General features: G+C 32.9%; 2 protein-coding genes and 1 non-coding gene across 3 annotated transcripts in view; 1 reads left to right on the forward strand and 2 right to left on the reverse strand.

Annotated features, from left to right (window-relative positions):
• The window catches only part of LOC149899704 (HEAT repeat-containing protein 5B), a 31,617-nt gene extending 30,274 nt beyond the window's left edge, over positions 1-1,343 (forward strand). Inside the window, exons 38-39 of the mRNA XM_090113660.1 lie at positions 493-638; positions 942-1,343. Of these exons, the coding sequence (XP_089969786.1) occupies positions 493-638; positions 942-1,115 (320 nt within the window). The 3' untranslated portion in view covers positions 1,116-1,343. The remainder of the gene's footprint in view (positions 1-492; positions 639-941) is intronic.
• A 2,243-nt stretch (positions 1,344-3,586) lies between these two features.
• The window catches only part of Trmt61 (tRNA methyltransferase 61), a 49,759-nt gene continuing 31,650 nt past the window's right edge, over positions 3,587-21,695 (reverse strand). The window contains exons 6-7 of the mRNA XM_090113830.1: positions 4,319-4,448; positions 3,587-3,743 (exon numbers count right to left, since the gene is read on the reverse strand). Coding sequence (XP_089969956.1) covers positions 3,622-3,743; positions 4,319-4,448 — 252 coding nt within the window. The 3' untranslated portion in view covers positions 3,587-3,621. The remainder of the gene's footprint in view (positions 3,744-4,318; positions 4,449-21,695) is intronic.
• On the reverse strand, positions 12,191-12,329 carry LOC149899708 (U4 spliceosomal RNA). The gene has a single exon (XR_016457936.1). It is a non-coding gene; the product is annotated as a U4 spliceosomal RNA (small nuclear RNA).

Here is a 21,695-nt window from a genome sequence, read left to right on the forward strand (position 1 = left end):
GCGTCGAATATTAGTAGAGTTTATGAACCTTTTTTCAAAATAGTTTTCGTAATCTAGGCGCTATCATAGTCCACGCCCTACAATAAATAAATAAATAAATCATTCAAATGTTTTTAAGTTAAAAGTTTGTAAAATATTTATTAAAGAATTGTTCTCAACCAACACTGTAAATTACAGCAGCATCCACTTATAAAAAAAAATTAATTAATTTTGTTACAATGTCATATTAAATTGTTATCCAATTTGTTTTGCTGCTATAGATGATCCTCATAAAGGTAAGATTAACTTGAAAATATGTTTGTACAACTTAAACGAAAGAAGAATGTGTATCATTTAGAGTACATTTTTTTCTTCTTATTTTAATTATATTTAGTACTTGAATATTGTGTTTTATCTCTTTCTTTAAAAAAGTGGGGGAAAAATATTTATATTTTAATATTGATTAAATTATAACATAATATGGTACTAAAAATATACACAAAAAATTCCCAGGTGTCCAATTGCTCTGGATCCTCGTGCCCATAGTGATATCATATCTACGCGAAGGTAGCGCACTAACGAACGCTGCTCCGCACGTCCGCGCGCTTCACGAGTTCGCGCTCAACTGGCTCATGAAGATCGGCCCGCAGTATCCACAGGTACCTACATATTTGTTTGTATACCCGCAAATTTTACAAAAATGTATCACTTTCTATTTATATGTCTGTTGCAATTAATATAATATAAAGCAGAAGTTATAATTACCAAAACCACTACACTACAGACGAATAGAGTAATTAATGCAGTTACAAAAAGTGTAATAACGATTTCTTGGTTCAACAAATCAACATGTATGATTTTCACTTTTAAGCAAAAAAAATTGTTAAAGTATCCTGTAAATCTAAAAATTCAAAGAATCAATGTTATTATCTCAACAAAAAGTGATATATTTTTTTTTTCAGGAATTCAAGACGATCATGCAGCAATCTTCCGAGCTTCGTACCAAATTGGAAAATGCGGTAAAAGCAGGTCAAAATGCTCGCGGTCAAACCGGCGCTCAGACGAGAACTGTATTTGAATCAAGACCAAATAAACCAGCTATACAATTGAAGACAGATTTCAGTGACTTTAGATAAATGAATCAAGGAATAAAAAGAGAAAAATTGAAACTAAACTTGAGAGTTTAAAGGCGTGACGATTTTTTTAAATTTTTTGTGACCTTTTACTTGATAAAGTTTTAGATTACTCCCCCCATAATAACGACGATTAGGACTAATGGAAATTAAGTAAATACATTTTTAAGTATAATCTAAAAAGTATCGCAATTCGGAAAAGTAAAAGTTGTGTTATGCGTCCTTTACAAAAATATACAAGTACTCAAACAAAATTATATAATTTGCCAAATGTGAGTGTTTTATTCAAAAATAATCATATAACGTAACAGTTACGATTACTCTGAGTATTTTGTTATTGACAAAGTTAGATCAATTTTAGACGTGGAAATGATGTTATCTTTTTCGCTATTATCAAGAGGACACAATATGCAATTTGAATTAAACTTTACTACTATATTTTATCATTTACAAGTTTAAAATTAATCTACGCATTCTGTTTAGTTAAGTTACTTTATAATAATGCACTCTTTGATTTCACATCTTGGAATAAAGTTAAAATAGTTTTAGTTTTGAATAAATTATTATTTCAGTGTAAGTGATCGAAATATTTACATTATTACTATTGCATTTTATCACTTATTATAAGCACTAATTTTCAATTACACAATAATATATTATTTTTAAATCTTTATTAATTCTTTTATATTTTAAAATCTCAATTGCATTCATCCCTATCAATTTTAAAACAACCTCTCGATTTCATTATTTTTGTTTGCCATTTACAAAAATAAAAATAAGTGACACGTGCAAGGTTCCTCTAATAATAATCGACAATATATTAATTTATAGTGTGTTAGTAAATCAACAAGCGACTTTTTGTCATTCAAAACTTATCGTAAATGGATTTAATTTTTTTTGTTAGATTATCAAAATAATGAAATGTTTAATGTGTCGTTCCGGAATTTCGATGAAATATAAGTAGATGTAAGTTAGAATAAATATTTTATTCCTTAGACAAACATAATTTTATAACTATAATTATATTTACTATAACAATAACAATTAGCCATAGTGATGTAATTGTAAGGAACTAAGTAAAGGCTACTAAAATATATGACTAAATATTATATCATGTTAAGATGAAATATATCCTTGTTATTAATTCCATTAATACCAGTTAAAAATAACTAATAATTCAATGTAAGCCTGGAGTTAAAAGTGCCAAGCAAAATTGTTAAAATAACATGTAATAATAATAAAACTGAATTTGTGTTAATCCATACTTTACATAGGGTTTCTATTGTCAAAAATACAATAAGGTTATACGCACCATGCTATAAAATTTACAAACATAGATTTAATACAAGTATAGACAATTATATAAACGTCAATGATGTCGTCTGTGGTAGTAAAAACAAAGTATATCGAATATATATGTTAGAAAAATATTTATAAATGATGTAATATGGAGCATGGCTCTTAACTAAATTGTGTACTAGAATTTATATCGATCCATTTATGGACTGTAGTTCAGGAAATGTGTTTTTCCTTATTTATTTATGGTTTTTTGCAAAATTATTTAATATGTCTATAATGCCAAACTATATTCCTATATTACACTGCCTTTGACTTCCAATGAGGCTTCACAAGAATTCCGTAACACTAGCTTGTATGTACTATATTTATATGCTGTAGATTTAAGAATTTTAACCTAAATAAATGTATGAAAATTAAATGTCTTTTATTGTGTTTCCCTTTTTTTACAAAAATGAAGTGATGATGGTAAAATGAACCATTCACAACTTTTTTACTTCAGAAAATATTCACATAAATTAAATAAACGCGATGAGGTGCGTACAAATTAGGTACACGCGCCTGTGCCCAGGCATCATGCCTATGCCCAGGCATCATGCCTCAACAATTTATTGTGGTAGTGTGTGGATTCGCTATTCCACAACAAGTCAGTAGACAATAGCGCAATATACAATTAATAAGAATTAGTAGCTTTCAATTTTCGTTGTCCATTTTTCGGAATTCGCCGCGCGAACCAATTAATTCAACTATGCGCGCTGCGACCCCGACTGCTTGATAGTTTGCCGCGATTAATAAATAAGTACACACCATTCATTAAATGAAATAGAAAATTCAACCAGATGACAGCGACAAATGTACTGCTATCTTAAATTGCTTTCGAAGTGAGTCTCTGATAACCTATTCAATAAAACTATAGCTCTGGTTTTCTACAAGATGATACCTTCTTTCTTTTCTTGGTTAGGGTTTGGAATTAATAGTATAGTAAAAGTAAGGTTTAATTTAGATGTTTTCTCGGTTTCTCTTATCACAGCTAGAAATGTATTCTGCATTAAGTGAAAATTTGAGTGTTACTTAAATTGATTGTAAATGAAATATTTCATTAATAAGTATATTATATACAGATATATGTTTTGTACTTTGGGGTCCTCAGGTATTTCTCGGAAAAATAAAACCAAATATTTAAATTCAAATTTTTATTTAATACAAAGTGTATTTATAATCTATTTTCGTCGACAACTAATTTATCCTCTCCGCTGTCTGAGTCACTTTTCCTTTCATAATTGTCTGGAGGATTCTCATCTTTTCCATTTTCTGTCTTGGCTGGAATCGTTTTTGCTGTAAAAGAACATAAGTTTTCGTTATTATTAATTAGGCTGACTGCTGAGTACAATAGTTTGAGAGTTATATATTTTCTTTGTCTTTTACTTCTTATAACTATCAATTTTTGGGTCTTAGTAGCAGTTATTTTATTGAAATAGATAATAATGCATAGTTAAAAATGCAAAACAAAATTGATTATATTAATTAAGATTACAGAATTTAATAAAATAATGCTTCAAGAGTAATATTGATTACTCGGGCATAACAATATACATAATTTAAATCTATACTAATATTTTAATATTATAAAGGTGAAGAGTTTGTTTGTTTGAACGCGCTAATCTCGGGAACTACTGGTCCGATTTAAAAATTCTTTCAGTGTTAGATAGCCCATTTATCGAGGAAGGCAAGGCTATATAATTTATCGTTACGCTAAGACCAACAGGAGCGCAGCCACGCGGGTGAAAACGCGAAGGGCAGCTAGTATAATAATAATTTCTGCTCAACACAGTACCATGCATTATTATTCTTAAAACACGTTGCAGTTATACACAACATAATATTATAATATGCCCATTTTTGATACTTACTTCTAATAAAAGCCGGCGGTAGTGTGGCCACAGTGAGGTAGCCGGTATGTCCGGGTGTGCTGGTCGGCCACGCGCCAACTATGAAGTTTTTGTCACTCGATGGCTTCTCCTCTACAGGGTTGTCGCAGCTCTGAAACGTTTAAAAATACATTTAAAACACTAAGAATGAAGTAAGACAGTTGGAAATGTACTCATTATTATTATTCATTGATTCAGTATTATTTTTATCGGTATTTTGCGGGAGATGGCGTTAATAGCACCATTAGCACCGTAACAAAATCGGTGGTTAAAATATTGATAGCTGCAATTTTAGAAGGAATTTGTTGTATATTTGTAATTTTTTATTTAATTATCCTACTCTACAATTTATATGATACATGTATGTAACAAAACTAAATATAATATTTTTAATAGGTATACGAACATATTACATTTAGTAAAACACTGCTTCTAACAATCTAAGCTAACTGTGATACAAACAGTACAAACATACTATCAGTAAGCGTGCATCATTCAAACCCAATGCGACTGATTGATTAGCCAGCCAGTTAATACAAGAATAATCTTGTAAATCCACAGATTACCGCTAATACTCGTAATTACATCGATTAAGCGTGGTGCAGATGATATCGACACGCTAAATGTGTAAGATCAACATCGCCATACATCTAGCATTATGCACCTGCCTTAGGAATACGTGCTTGGTCGTAAAGTATATGATGGTGGAAAAGTCGATTGCGTAGGTAATTGTATATTTAGTTGGATGTTATGAATGTAAGATAGTAGATTGCAGCATACACATGCATAGAGACGATAACGTCTCTAGGGCTCCGAATTTATAGATTTTAGAAAGTTAATATATATTTACATATTATGTAGATTGTATACAGTATAAATCAAGGGTTAAAATATAAGGATACGAAAATATTAATCATAAAGTACAATAATTTATTGCTATATTTAGTTTGATTTATCCAATCGATACCTTTTTGCGCAATTTTCTTTATAAAAGTGCATTATAAAATTTATTTTTATGTGTATTTTTGTATTTGATTGTACTCCACCAAGGGGGTCAGGGCGCGTGGAGTTATTATCGATGTCATGGATTAGAGCTTATACAGTCGTCCTCTGAATAAAGACGTTAAACATAATTCTCGGTCAATTATAATCATAGCATAACCAGTGAGGCTTATTTTGTAGCACACTGAAACTGTCTATAATCTATTTATTATTTATTTATTTATATTTTAGGAGAATCTACAGCTGTATCCTTAAAGATAGTCACATAATATAATACTTACAATAAGCCATTTACAGATTCTCACGGCTAGAAAAATGTTAATATATAACAATTACAAATGTGAGCGATTACCTACACGAATCAAATGCTTAAAACCAATGCCATTGTAACACTAATCAAATTACATATCAACTTGACCACCAAACTGACGGAAGAACTCATTAGCTAACTGACGCTTAATGGAGTAAGAACTGCTGCAGAATAAGTCAAAGTCGAACTGTTTTGATAGCTTGTTAAAATTATTGCTTACGCGTAGAATAAACGAGTTTTGACGATAGTTAGTGTTGACTGCGGAAGTAAAGATAGGATTATATTTACGAGATAAAATTGAGGGTGTGTATAAAGAAATTTTGGCTAGTAGTTCTGGGCAGTCTATTTTACTGGATGTAATGCCTAAAAGTAATAAAATATCAGAAATCTCCCGGCGATATGTTAGGGGTAGGAAGTGAAATTTGCTGCAGACCTCGTAATAATCCTCAGATTTGTACGGGACGTGTAATCGGTAACATAGGAATTTCAAAAATTTCATCTGTATTCGTTCAATTCTAGTTATATATTTATCGTATCGCGGATTCCATATTGGCGACGCATATTCTAGAATGCTACGTACGTAAGCACAAAACAGAATTTTAAACGTTTTCGCCTTTTTAAAATCTGACGGAATTCTCATTATAAAGCCTAAAGCTTTAGAAGCTTTAGCTAGAATATAATCGATATGTTTATCAAACATGAGTTTTGGGTCATGTATCACTCCTAGATCTCTTATGTCAGGGCTAGTTCCAAGATCTTGATTTTTTATTCGATAGTTGAAACGCAGTGTTTGTTTTTTACGACTAAATGAGACGACTGTGCATTTACCAGGGTTGAGATCTAATTTATTTTGAGTACAATAGTAGTCTAATTTATTAAGGTCATCTTGAAGCATAGCAGCATCAGCAGAAGATTTAATAGTCCTAAATATCTTCATGTCATCAGCAAAGCAAAGAAGATTTGAGTGTGTGAAGCAATTTGGAATATCATTTATAAATACGCAAAACATAAGAGGACCCAAAAGGGAGCCCTGAGGTACTCCACTTGGTATTACCACCCAACTTGATATATAGTTACTTATTACAACTGCTTGAGATCTATTGTTGATATACGAGGAAAACCATCTGAGTAAGTTACCTCTAATGCCCATTATGTATAATTTATGCAAGAGAATCTTGTGATCTATGCGGTCAAAACATTTACTGTAGTCCGTGTAGATTACATCGACCTGATGGCCTGTCTCCATAGCATCAGTAATGTAATCATTCAGAAGCACCAGGTTAGTCACGGTTGATCGACCTTTAAGAAATCCATGCTGATAACTCATGAATGTGTTTTTAAATACTGCATAAACCTGGTCGTATACTATTCTTTCGAAGACTTTGGCTATGATACACAATTTAGATATAGGTCTATAATTGACAACTTCCAACTTAGAACCTTTTTTGTGGACAGGTGTAACAAATGCCCTCTTCCACATTGAGGGGAATTCCATAAGAGTAAGTGATTTCTTAAATAAATAGGCTAGTGGAATGGCTATTGAGTCGGCACATTTTATAAGAAACAGTGGACTGATTTCATCATCTATATAACATAAGCACTTTAAAGGTGCTGGAAAGTTAGATAATTTTGTATCTTCATCATTAATACCCTTAAAACCCTTCAACATATGTTTGAGGGGTTTTAAACAATTTTACATTAATTTCAATCCTTTTAATATTTAGGATAATTTCCCAAATTTTGTGCCTGTGAAAGAACCGTAACAGCGACATTTAGCAATCACTAATATCCACTTTAGCGGCTCGATCAAAGGCGAGCAGTTGCTGACATCAGAGGTGCATTTAGCAGACAATTTCGCGTGATGAGAGGGGACACCTGTGCGCCGGCGCCTTGTTATTAGCGAGGCGCCACCGCAATAATATCAGATATTGAAACTAATGTGTGCTATGACACTTCATCATATTCTGAAGCTTAGAATGTTGAGCACGTGGAAGTTTGAAGTGATTGATCGCGTTGCATCACTGTCGATATTGTGAGAGTATAAAAAAATATCAATCTGCTTTGATTGCATTTATCGTCAAACTGGATAGTAATTAAATTAAGACATATTAATTGCCCCACGTCTGTAGTTTGAGCTCGTTATTGTATTTCCAAAGTAATCAGTAACAACGATTTGCAAACCATAAACGATGTGTCTTTGAATGAACATAGCTATAACTTGACCAAAAAATACAAAAAGTGACGTCATGTCTCCTTGAAAAAACCCTTATAAAGCATCTTATAACAAACTCTACTACATTTTCCCATAAAGTCTGTACTGCCACAGGTCGAACGGTACACCCGAAGGTCTTCAACTAGGTGCATTACCAAGTCATGAAGATTACACTAATTGAGACTTCGCGCCTGTCTTAACCGCAACAACTGATAGTCTAGTGTGAGACCTGCCCCGTACCATGATATCTTAAAGCAGTATTGATTCCAGTGTGGAAAAATGTTAACGCTATATAGGTTGTATAGCTCCATCACTGTTTAGTACTGGATATAATACTGCTATGAGACATGGTAATACCCCTGACCTCGTATGTTTTGTGTTGGATAGTTGATACATGCTAGATTGCGCTCAGTTTAACAATCTACATCTATGTTCGGTGTTTTGTGGTTCTTGGGTAACGGAGCAGTAACCTATGAAATGTAACGAAACTATCAACGAAGAACCATTAAAACGGGAAGGAATGTGAATATGCCTATAGTGCATATTTTATAGATAATGCAACCAGCGGCAGACTTTTTGTAAAAAATAATAACATTAAAAAAAGTGCTTTTCTTCTTCGGAATCAAAAAATAGCTTTATCAAGGAAAGATCAACAGTTTTATCACGTAGAGTATTTCTCTCTATCAGGTTTCTTACTTTAATTGCCATATAGTCATATACCACCAAAGTCGCAAATAATTTGTCTGTTTCGTGGTAATATCGGTGGTGCAATAAAGCTAGAGTCAAGTTTGCTTATAATTCGTAAACAACATAATACTTGAGCCATCTTGCGCGCACGCACACCGCAATTACGTAACATAAATTTATTCAAACGCCGTGATCGATGGTCCGTCCCTGTTCGGAAATGCAACAAAATATCGTTGTTGCACTTTTGATTTATCGTTATGACTTCATAAACCACCTCAAATCGTCGATAATTTGAGGCAGAAAGCCGAATCGTTTAGACCACTTACAAAATTAAACATCATTTATACAACATAAATCGCTCGATTCACACACGCGACTCACCATAAACTAGATAAAAAGGTGAAAGAAATGCGGTAAATAATCTATCCACGCTACAGATTAAACGAACATAAAGTCCAGATTAAAACATAAAACCTTCATTCTGTCAACACAAAATTTAAACTTCCACTGGATGACATGGGAAAAAAGAAAACAAAATTCAAAAAAAGAATGACCAGCGAAGAGGCGCATTAAGAATTGAGATAAGAGAGATGGACGAGCACTCAACGGCGCGCGGCCATCTTTATTATTTATTGACACTTAAAATAATTAGCTCGCTGGCCCGTGCCGAAATAGGGTATTTACGTAATTGACCGAAACATATTAGCTTTATTATATTTATTACTCACTTATAGAAAAGTTATGAAGCAATTTTAGATAACATTAAATTACCATTTCACAAAATATATCTAGCAGCTCTAACTTTTGGGACACAATTAGCTACTACAATACGTAATATATATATTTATCTACGTCTTCAGCACTAATATTTTAATAAATAAAGAGTCAAAATGCGTTTCAAGATAATACTCAAACAAAAGACAATCACATTTAAAAGCGCGTTCAAAACGCACGCAAAATAATGGGATTCAAAAAAGTATGCAATAAATGACGCAACTGCCAAAAGCCAAGCGACAAAATGTACGTTTTTATCGCAGTCTTGTAACCCGTCGAAGCTGTCGACTCATAAATATGTGTCGCTTGGATTTAGACGTTCACCCTCGGACGTAAATGTGAAATAAATAAACGAGTGGGACCGTTCAAGATATCGTAAAAAGCAGCGGTAGCGGTCAAAACGCATGTTTCTGATAACGCGCATGTTTAGGGCCTCGCGGACGTAATTCTAATACACCACATAAATCCGATCTAATCGTTGTCCACCAAGTGGTTAGATGTATAAAGTATAAACTATTCTAGATGCGTTGGAATAAACGTAAATTGTTTTAGAATAGTTCGCTAATATTATCTTGTTTTGTTTGTTTGAGTAATTATTATTTGTATAAAATTTTAAGTTTGCACTCATTTACTAACCTATTATTCATTCTCTCTAAATAAAAATGGCTAGAAACAAATTCAGTGAAGCAAATGCCTCTTGATATTATTGAAAATTCTCAGAATTGAAAGTTTTTTGTAATATTTTTGTATTCAAAACGAAAATTTAACGAAATATGAATTGATAAAAATTATTATTGATACTCTAGAATCTAGATAGAGTCCTATTGCATCAGATCAGAGAGAATAATTTTATAGGTATGGTTTTGACATCATTGGGTATGACGTGGGTTCGGTAGATGTTTATTTTTTGGGTTACAATTTATATAGAAGGGACATAAACATAATCTATAATATAATAATGAATTGCCAAATGTATGCCATATGTAAGCGCAAAACTCGAGAACGGCTGAACCAATTTCGTCAATTCTTTTTTTTATGATATTCCTTGAAGTACAAGGATGGATCTTATGGAGAGAAAACGTAAAGATATACATGTAGCAGGGACGGACCGCTAGTATTTTCATAAATTTATCAGTTTAATATTCAACGTTAATACTCTTTTGGATTCAGATTGGATGGCGTGTGAAATGCACTTTAATTGCTTGCAAGTATACACTACATATAAAAAGACGATACGTCAGCGGTATTTAATAAAGGCGAGCTCAATAACCGATTAGGTAACTATTAAATCGGTTTCGTAAATCAATCGCCATTACGCCGCCATCTGTCAGTAAGGAGAGCGTATAAATCACGATCGTAGGATTCACAAACATACAAACTTCTTAGGACTCCGTGTGAATGAGGACTAGGTTGTAAATTAGATGCATGGACCATTTCTTGTTTTAATTAAAATATACCTAGGTACATATTTAATATATATATTTCGCTACTAACTATAATAGAAGGTAATAATTTTTTATTTTATATTATTTATTAATTTTGTTATTAATTTTGAAATACAAATATGTTAGTTTCGATAATCGTTATAAACGAATGAATCAAAAGAATTTTCTGTGTTTTACATTTTAACAGAAAATGTACATAATTATGTAATCAGTTATTAGTCCACATAATAATATTTCGTATTTTATATAAGTTAAAACATTTCATAAACGTGGAGACCCTACAAATACAAAAAGGTAGAGTGTTGAGATATATGACGGTTACTTTTATTTTCCCCAATCATTTACTCAGCACATTACACCGTAATTTTGACTTATACAAAATAATCTAGTCTTTGATTTGTTATTTATAAAAACATGTAACTTGTATTCCTATTTTTTTTCCAACGTACGTTTTATTTATTACAGGGCTCTACCCGTTTTAAGCGAAGGGTGATGGTCACAATAAAAACTTGTTTAAATGTAAAACACAATTACACAAACTAAGTATTAGTTCTCTGTACAACTATAAGAAACAAAATAATATAATAGGTAAAAGGCATATAAATAATAATTTATTACCACACGTATAGTACGTTATAGCTAGCTTGTTATAGTACGTTACTACTACGTGATTTGAATATTGAACATATTCTACTATCGCATCGCTATAAACAAAAACAAATGAAAGTGTCCAAACAGATTGTTTAATTTAAACTTCAATCAAAAACAAACACCAATTGAATACAAACCGAAGCAGTTAACCAGCCAACCGTAAAGCAATTATAACTCGTAAATTATTTCTCAATCGAACCTAAATTAATTTGAACAAATCCCATGCAGCATTTCATTAAGCATAATTCCAACACTTATAAAGTCGACACGGTCTATGGGACCCCCCGTGAACCGATAATACGATTATAAGTCGATCAATCGATTCCACTCAATAAGCCAGTACTTTCACCGAGTGTAAATGTCAAATCTTTTTGACATTATTAAATCTGGATCGACGCGTAATCTTCGACTTGTTTTGATGGCTAATCCTTTTTGTTACGGCCATTTGTTAGTTTGTAATGTAATGAACTGTGTGGGAGATGGCTGCATTTGAATTCAAGCATGTTTTTAAAATAGTTTACATTAAAAGATGCATACTTTACAAAATTTAAGCAATAAATTAGAAGTATAAACTACATATTATAACCATGTTATAATAATATATTAATATACAAATTTTATTTACATTTATTAAAGAGAAAATTTTCTATATTTTAATAATAATAAGACCAAATATGTATATTGTATAATATTTAATTATCTCTTTAGCTCTTCGAAAGCTCCTGCTAGATATAACAGTAAAGCTGTTTGTGTATGTTTCAGGGTTTATTAAGGCCTTAACGGCCGTTCAAAAATTGCCATAGCGGACGGTATTTCACGTCCACACGGCGGGGTATTGGTAAAGTTTTCAACTAGCAATAATCGCACCTCGGATTAACCTCATTGGTTACGATATTGCCTCTGCGCAAAGTTAACCAAAATCCAAGAACCCAGTCTTCTTACGGTACTGAAAAAACTTTTCGATAGCGCGATTTAAAATACTACTAGCGCCATCTGTCGGTCGTCTTGTACGTGACATGCGCAGAAGTGATGCGTGTAAAATCTACATGCTACGCGAAGTCATTAGAGTTTGGGATTTTAAATGTTTTCTATGTCAATTATTTTACTCACACTCAATATATAATAACAAAATATTGAAGAAAATTGATATTATATAGGTATCATAGTTGCACTAATTGTATCCGTGCTGCGATTACAGTTATCTATTATAGTCGGTGTAACACCTTATATAAAAGCGATAAATCATAATATAAATTGTAAGTTTATTTATTGGCTCCCTCGTTAACTTTTGGCTTTTGGTTGAAACATTTTCACGTAGAATTTCCCACAGATAATGATGCAGATATGAAGAAAGGACTGTATCTCTAACAAAATAATATTTTTAATTGCTTCTATAAATATTTTAGTGTTACTGTACTAGTTTAAAATATAATATTTTAAGTATTTTTTTGTAAATTAGTAGGCGTGTTGTTATAACTTCTCCGCAAGAACATGAAGGACTTTATTACATTGTTAGATTTCGACCAGCATTACTATCGCATCACTTTCCCAAGCGGCAATGCAGCCCACAAATTCGGAATCACGCGTGCTCTCACCCCAAAAGGCTCCATTAACAAAATCCGTAACAAACGTGGAAGCACGCCATCTGACCGGTAGCCACGTCGTGACCCGACCCGCCAGCGGTCACGACACCTCGATTGACGATTTCCGAATGAATGAACCGCATCAAACCCCTAACCTCACAAAAACCGCCAAACAAACGAGAAATCAAAATCTCCGTAAGAACGTGCGTGCAATCACGATTCGGATGCTATTTGGTAAAAACTATTGTTATTTTTGGATGCTGAATGGGAGGCGTAAAAGTATCATATAATAGGGAAGTTAAAAATAGATTTAGCGTAGAGGAAAATGCAAGATTTGTGCGGCTCGAGGTGATTGTTTGAAATTTCTGTAGTCTGTTTTCCTGTAATTTATGTAACAGAATTCTTTGCAGTATTCTTTTATGTTAGCCTATTGCTCAAATATGTTTTTCAGAAACTTTTAATATCTTTTATTTTATAAGAGTATATTATTAAAAGTCATGGAGTTAAAAACCAAAACATGCATCTTTCATTTACCGCTTTTAATGACCTGACTTTTCAATCCTTCAGGAATTTAAAACAACTTTTGAAACCTACCAACTTTCCATAACGCCTACAGCGAACCACAATCATATTTAGTTCCGTAAGACAAACCACTTCGACATATAATCATAGATAAGCTGTGATAGCATCTAAACGCAAGCGAGGTCAAGAGGCTACCAATAATATCATTAATCCAGGCCATACTCGAAACAATACAACATCGAATATGCTCATTAATGTTTGCGTAACAATAAATTTTGGCAATTGTTTCAAATAATCGATCCAATGAAGCAATGCCTTCAGAGCTCAATTAGAACCATTCAAGAGATCTAACACGATTAGTATTGGGAAATGTTATGACATTTGGTGGAAAGTGATTAATGTATGCTATTAATTTGGGGACCTTAAGATACACTGACTCTCAATAACTCAATGTTATTAGTGTTATTGTTTAACCGCTATGTAGATTACAAATTATAAGAAGTATAGGACTTTATCTATAATGTTTTCTGTCTACAGTAGAACATGGTCAATTTTACGGCGATATTACAATACACCCGCATAAACGGTAAATTAAGATATTTTATGGGTAATTACAGGAAATGTTTAGTTAAAAACCAACCTACCAACCTACGTTCCAAGAAGTAAAAGCGAATTTGTAAAATATTCATACGCATTTCCTTGAAGGACCATTTCATTTTTCGCTTATGTGTTAATTTAACCAATAACTTCCTTATGTAGATAAACTGTTAGTAATGTTTAGTTACAAACACCGCTGATCAAGTATTAAATTACTACACAGGACCAACGATAAAATATCCAATAAATATGATACCGCTAATCAATTCTGATGACTAACGCGACGTGTGTCCCAACAGAGTTATTTCAGTGTTAAACTATCGGCGAATTATGCCAAGTGTTGGGCAAAGACAATAGTTGGTAAGTAGATCGGGGTCAGGGCGGGTCACGATCCGATACAGGCTTTTGGGGTCAGCTACTATGTGGACGTTGTGCGTAACTAACACTGGAGCTTGCGTGGTATAAAATATAGGAACTTTATGCGCTTGTTATATGTGCAGCTCCTTTGTCGTTAGAACGATATGGTAACCAGATTTTTAAATGAATAAGATTTATATTCGAGTATATATATATGGATATACGGATTAGGATATCATTCAAAGCATAGATGCTCGAATATTGCAATCGAGAGGAACTCAATTCAAAAAAACTTCAATTCAACAGAATTGAAGTTTTTTTGAATTTTGAATTAATTGATATTAACAAATATCAATTAATGAAAAGCAATCTCTTCGCAATTTCTAAATTACATTTGTTTTAGTCAGTAATGCAATGCTGCTAATGTTCTTACAAGTTTAAATTTTAACACACTTTTGGGTACAAGTTTCTAATTGCCAATCTGTTCAGCCCTAAGGTGTTTCTTAGACTAATCGTAAATATGTTAATCTACCAAACAACTTCCTGCCATACGTCAATAGGATATCGCTTTCTGTACACACATTTTAAATATCCAAGACAGTATTGTATCGTGTTATCATACAGGGTTGATAGATTCGTCACTGGTCAGTATCGTGATCATGACCGGTCGAGACGGATTCCAGTGGCCCGTGCCATTGTCCAATCGATCACAATTACGGATGTGGTGCTTAATCATGTTGATTATAATATAATTAGCATTAACACGCCCAAGGCGACGCCCGACTCCTGTGTTGTTTGATGAATTTCAATCGATGTGATTGTACAATAACGGTACGTGTGTTTTTGTTTAATATGATACAGAATGGGGAATATCTTATCAATAAGATAAGGGATTTATAGCGAAATTAAGAAGGTAAAAAAAACGATACGAAAAATTAGAAGGATAGATGCGAAGTGCTACTATCAGGCATCAGCAAATATGCTTCTGGGTATGATGAAGAAGTAAGCTATTTGGTGCTGGATATTTGTCTTGTTTTCTCATTTAAATGAAATAAAACACATATTCAACGTATATATTTTTATGCTTTTACGGTTAAGCTCGAAGGATCAGAATATATATTGTGACACATCTCGACAATTTTTATAACAGAACTTTGAAATACGTTCGAATGCATTAGGTATAAGACGAATGTATAATCATATGTATAATGAGACTAGAATACGTATTAATATATGTATAACTGCTTGGGAGTGATAATGTGACTTTTTGTGGGCGGCATAATTTAAAAACTGAGGTGATTAAATTCAGTATTTATGACTGATACCTAAAGTTCTTTACATATATTATACATAGCATAACATATATTAATACATAACAACTAAAGTAAACTTAAAACAAGTAATAGCAAAAATGTAAACGAAAGTGTTCTTCAGATCGCAGAAACACTTTTAATTTCATTCTTTACGGTACAAGTTTTAGTACCATTTCTTACACGATGAAATAAACCACCAATAAAAGGAACAAGGCAAATAATAAATCACTCTAGATTATGCAAGACACAGCAAAACTATTAGTAACCGTCCGAACATCGAGCTCTTCCAAATAACTTGACACCGTGAACACTTCCAAATAAATGATCATCGACATAATTGGAAATTTGAATTAATTGATATCTAATCTCGAGGAACACATTCACTTGTAGAGAAGCGTAACAAATTATTGGATCTGAAGCTTTGATAGATGATACGTGTGTTGAAGTCATTATAGTATGCAAAGTTTATTTTGATACAAAGGAATCTGTTTAATTATTGTGGTGATATTTCACATAACCACGATGTACTTCAGTACTATGGCAATGAACTGTTATTTTAACCGTATTTAAGAGCTTTATCTTACGATATTTAACTCAAACTCAGCTACGTTAATCAACAGTTGTAAGAATGTAAGAAATTTAAAAATAAAAATAACGATGCGTAATGTTAGCTGAACAAAATTCAAGAAATGAATCAATTCAAAATTAAATTCCCTTTAATACGCTGGAAGGCAAAGAGGCGAAACGAAACTTTGTATTTCTATTAAGACCAACACATCGTTGATAGAACACGGTGTTAAGTAACAAAGCAATACTTCGTTAGAACGCCCGAGTGACAGCTAACAAAACGTAAGAGAATGTCACTTGGAATAAATCGAGTGAGAAAATAAAGCATTTCGCTGTCCCCGTTTCGAGTCGAAGCGTTGTTCGAGGCTCATCTTGATACGGTTTCGCTCGTGGGAACACTGGAGTGCTAATTTATTGCTGTGTGCCCGGCTACATGCGACTGACGACTCTATCCGAGCCGGTGTTGCAAGCAGCGAATGAGAGCTACGACCGAAATCTAGTAACGCTGATAAGGGAATATGGAACAGGTTTTGTGGTCTTTTAGTTTTAAATTTTGTGTTAATTTAAAAAATGCAAAATGACATGTTTGTTTTCTGTGGCGCTTAAGCTCCATTTGATGTCGCTGTAATTACCACACTATTTTTTTTAATTTTCACATGCTATCTACAAAATAGCAATGTTGCTTCTTGTAAGATTATAAGAATCTGAATTAAGCGTTTCAGGCATCAGATTAATCAATGAGGTCATCATCAACCAAATTTCATTAAAGCTGGAGAAAAAAAGTGAGTAACATCACTCCAATGAAAAAATGTTACACACATAAGGAAGATAAGGACACATATAAGAACTTAGAAGGTATAGATACAGAAATAGATATAAAGACAACAGATAAACCACATAAAAATTGAAATAATGGTCTCAATTATGAAACAGGGAAATACATAAAATTTCAGCTGTCAGCAAGCCACGTTTTAATTGCCTTTCAAATTGAATACAGTGATAAAAATAAATCATCAGCGGCATAAACAATTGCAATATACATAACATCGCGTTACCCATATTTCACCGGCGTGGCAATCTGATCGCTAAATTGACTATAACCGCTCACTAAGCAGTGGCATAAATAAACAAACGTGCCAAATGATGCACGAATTCAATATATATTTACCCATTAAGGAGTCCTAGATGCGTTGCGAAATAGTAACATGCTGGATCCGGATCATACAGGTGGTATTGTACTCAAACGTGACCTGGCTTGCGCAAACGCCGGCTAAAACTTTTACTTCACGAATATATTTAATACTCGTGTCACTTCGCTAGTCTTGTAACTGTTACATAAACGCGGATGCATTAAGGATGTACTACCCGAAATGATCTCGATCTCAGCTTGTTTCATAGATAGTTTTATGAAATCTTTGAAATTGCTTCGCTTCAAGATAGAGTCATTAACGTGTCAAAGTCATAAATCGATCGCGAGCGCTCTGGTGGATCGTCGAACAATTTAATAGGCTCATCATATAACGAAATTATTGTTTTATTATGGCAAAGGTAAAGGGGTAAAGATACATCACTCAATACGAAAATAGATGCATTAAATCCACACACTATGCATCCATTTTCAAAACGTGCTGAAGTATTTTAAATCATATAGTAATACTAGCGGTCCGCCCCGGCTTCGCCCGTGGTAACTACATGTTTAAACTATCCTATCTCTGAAGTTGGATCGAACTGCACATGGTGTGCGAATTTTATTATAATCGGTTAAGTGGTTTAGGAGTCCATTGAGGACAAACATTATATATATATTAAGATTAGCACATTAAAGAGGCTTTTCGGCTGGAGATGCAAGATATTCAATTTTGGGCTTTATATCATTATTTTTAGATTGCTGCAAATAGAAGAAAGAAACTGCTTAAAAAACACATTACATAATAAAACCTCTACATGGCAATATTTAATAGTCCCAACCTGCTTGTACACAAGTACTGCTTATAATAAAATACTAGTACCCAGAGATGTCTATATTGAATCTATGAAAAATAATAGCTTAGAAGGCGACTACGAATCGATAAATAATACAGGGCACTAAAAATATTACAGAATCATTGCTACAATAAACAAAGAACTGGGACGTATTTTGTAATATCAAATGTCATAGAATTAAATATACAAGCGAAATAAATGTACGACAAACAATTATTACCTTGAAGGTTCGATAAAATATACATTTGTTCTGTATAATAAATAAACACGGCGTAAAATAAAGCGATCGCGTGCGATGAAATGGATTTTATATTTCGAATAAAACATCTCGGTATAAACATTTCATTTCTACTATTAATGTCTCTGTTCATTCTTTTTTGAGACACACTACATCAATATTGATAAAATTTATCCATAATTAATTAGATATTTTCCATATTTTATTTGGTATGAATTTTATATTTTCACAGTGGAATTTATATCTAAAACAATTCCAAAATATGGTTGATTAAATATATAAGTATCTGAAATTGAGTGTGAAAAATGAGAATCACAAACAATTTAACTTTGATTCTATCTACAGCTATCATGGAGGACATGATATCACATTAATTGCCAGAGATAGTCTACTATCGCTACAAGGTAATAGTTTTAACAATATCCTCAATAAGGAACAGCGAGACATTTCCAATGGGATATTCACACAGCGCGACACGTAATCCAAAATCAAAATGGAAGTCAACGCATTATTCAAAGCAATTATCTTGGCATCTCGTAACTGAGAAATTTCTATTACGACCGTTCGTATTAAGGTATCAGATTGAGAGGAGTCGACTCAATATATCTTTCTGGGCGTTAATAGCATCGAACTATCGACTCTCCTATTATTTTGTCGAGTAGCAAATTTATAGATCGCTGTATTAACGGTAAAAGTTTGTCCGAGTCCTGCCGATATTACCGAGCATTGCGGTAAAGGTCGTCCTGTATACAAGAGTCGATACTGTGGGATAAGCTGCTTCGGGAATAAATATTTATAGGAACATTAAGGGGAATTCAAGGAACTCCAGATAAATGCAATGAGTATGCCATACGTTTATGCTAACATATTTCGAATACTTCCAAGTTAGAATATGTTTAGTTTTATCTGTGTTATTTTACATTTTTAGTATTACGACATATACAAGAAAACTTTCTCAATGTTATTATGTATTGCGTTAAATTGCAAGTAATAATTTCAGCACTATATCATGTGAAATTGAACAATATATAAGTTACGTCACAAAAACAGCGTGCATATATTTCCCTTGCAGCAGCGCAGCGCGGGCAGCGATTTCACGGCACAAGCGCATCCTTTAGCCACGGCTGTCGGCCCTCGATCACGCTGCGACAAACGTTGCGTCACCAACAATATGGTGGATCGTGTTACACTGCCCTAAATCTCTTTGTTCTTCGATTCGCGTGTACAAACTGTCTAGTGAACGGCGCTCGTATTATTAGAATTATCCTCAGTATAAATGATAGACCAGTCTCGATGTATTGCCGAGTCGACTCCGAGATTTGAAATTACGATTTTCTGGCGACACGGCCATAACTTAAAACGCTCTCATTACAGAACTCGCCTCGCAGGGAGACATTAACAATTTTAATTTGCTTAGTTACGTTCATTTGACAATTTATTGACTTGTAAAACTTATGTTTTGGATTTGATGAAAATCGACTTTGAATTGTATAAATGAATCATATTTAACTCTGTTTACTGTTTATATATGTTGTTGTTATGAAATTTAAATTTATTTTTCTTAAAGTAAGTTACCAAAATGACAATTGCAAAACAAAATAAATTTTAAATATGAAAGTATGTAGATGCAAAAGAAATTTGGCAACTTTCTTAATTATATTTACATGTTCAACATTTATTACTCTGCGTAAAACAAATTCCACCAAGATTTGGCTTTAGAGAATCGTAAGCAGCACACGATATTCCCTCTTAATAGCGAACACAAAATATACATATAAACTCGTATGCGTTGTCTGTTGACGTAAGTGGTCAGTCGGGTACGTCTGGTAGAGTCGCATACGGTGTTTGGACACGCGCCCGGCGACAGCGACAGATCGCGTTTCGATCCGTGATAAGATGTTATCTGGGGTGCGCACGCGCCAATATAGGGCTGTCACAGTAAAGTTTTATCAAAAGGAATAGTTTTTAAGTTGAGATGTTAATATTTGGGAAGGTAGATTAGGTTCATAATAATAAATGAAAAACTGTTTAATTATTATAAGTCATTTGAATTACTTAGAAAAAATACAACTACTTTTCAATAATAGATATCTTTCAATCGAATATTAAAACTACTTAACCTCTTTACTACAAGTTGTAGTCTACAACTGAGACATGAATTTATTCAACTAGACTTCGTTTAGAAGAGCGGCTTAATCTCTTAAATACAGAAAAATAATAATTTCCACAGGTTCGGACAGCAGTTTCTACAGAAAAGAGACGACAAGAAACTCTGTAGTTGAATAATATATTAATTTATATTACATCTAAATAAAACTCAAGAACTTGCCTAAATAAATTATAAACTCAGTTGACAACCCTAATTATCTTTACTTGACCGGTTATTTCACCTTCAAGCAAAACAGATTTATGGGTAGGCGTAATGACTTTTCCGATTAATTGTACCCGAATTCTCTATTACTTTATGCGTTATCTATCGTTGAAGTTATCTACAGTCAGAATTAGTTTACAAGATATCATACTTGGAATTTATGTCAGGATATTTTGAACAAATATTTTGGTACTGTCAAGTTCAGAATAATTTTAATTAGTAGATAGGCTGTGACTTTTGGCACAGATAGTGTCATATTTTATGCTTTTGGAATTTGGTAACATACAGATAATATTACGTCGTTAGATTAAATATTATCATTAAAGTATTGTTTATTATACTTACTCAAGATATCATTCATGTATTAGAAGTAAGAACTATTTTTGAGATATTTACTTATTATTTTGATTGTTTACTAGAAGGAAGATAGAATATTTCCATTCCTTATGCCTAAAGCCATTTACATTATTACTGAACGTGCCTTTATAAACCTACAAATATATTAAAATCCCCATTTAACCTAACAAACACAAACCTCTATTACAGAATCTTTACACCGAGCACAATGAAGCGTTACCATCAATCAGTCATCTCAATAAGTAATGTGGGAATTTGAAACATGGCTTTGTTCCTGCAGCTGCGTCGGCGCAGGCATAAATCATATTCGAAACTTTATAGATCTGTATCTAGATAACTTTTAATTATGGGAATTAGAATGGCATTCGGTGACTCGAGTTTAATGCTCGG

This window comes from Colias eurytheme, chromosome 20 (genome assembly GCF_061535395.1).
Source record: "Colias eurytheme isolate Ceu_HAF_F1 chromosome 20, ilColEury1 Martin Lab GWU primary, whole genome shotgun sequence".
Lineage (NCBI taxonomy): Eukaryota > Metazoa > Arthropoda > Insecta > Lepidoptera > Pieridae > Colias > Colias eurytheme.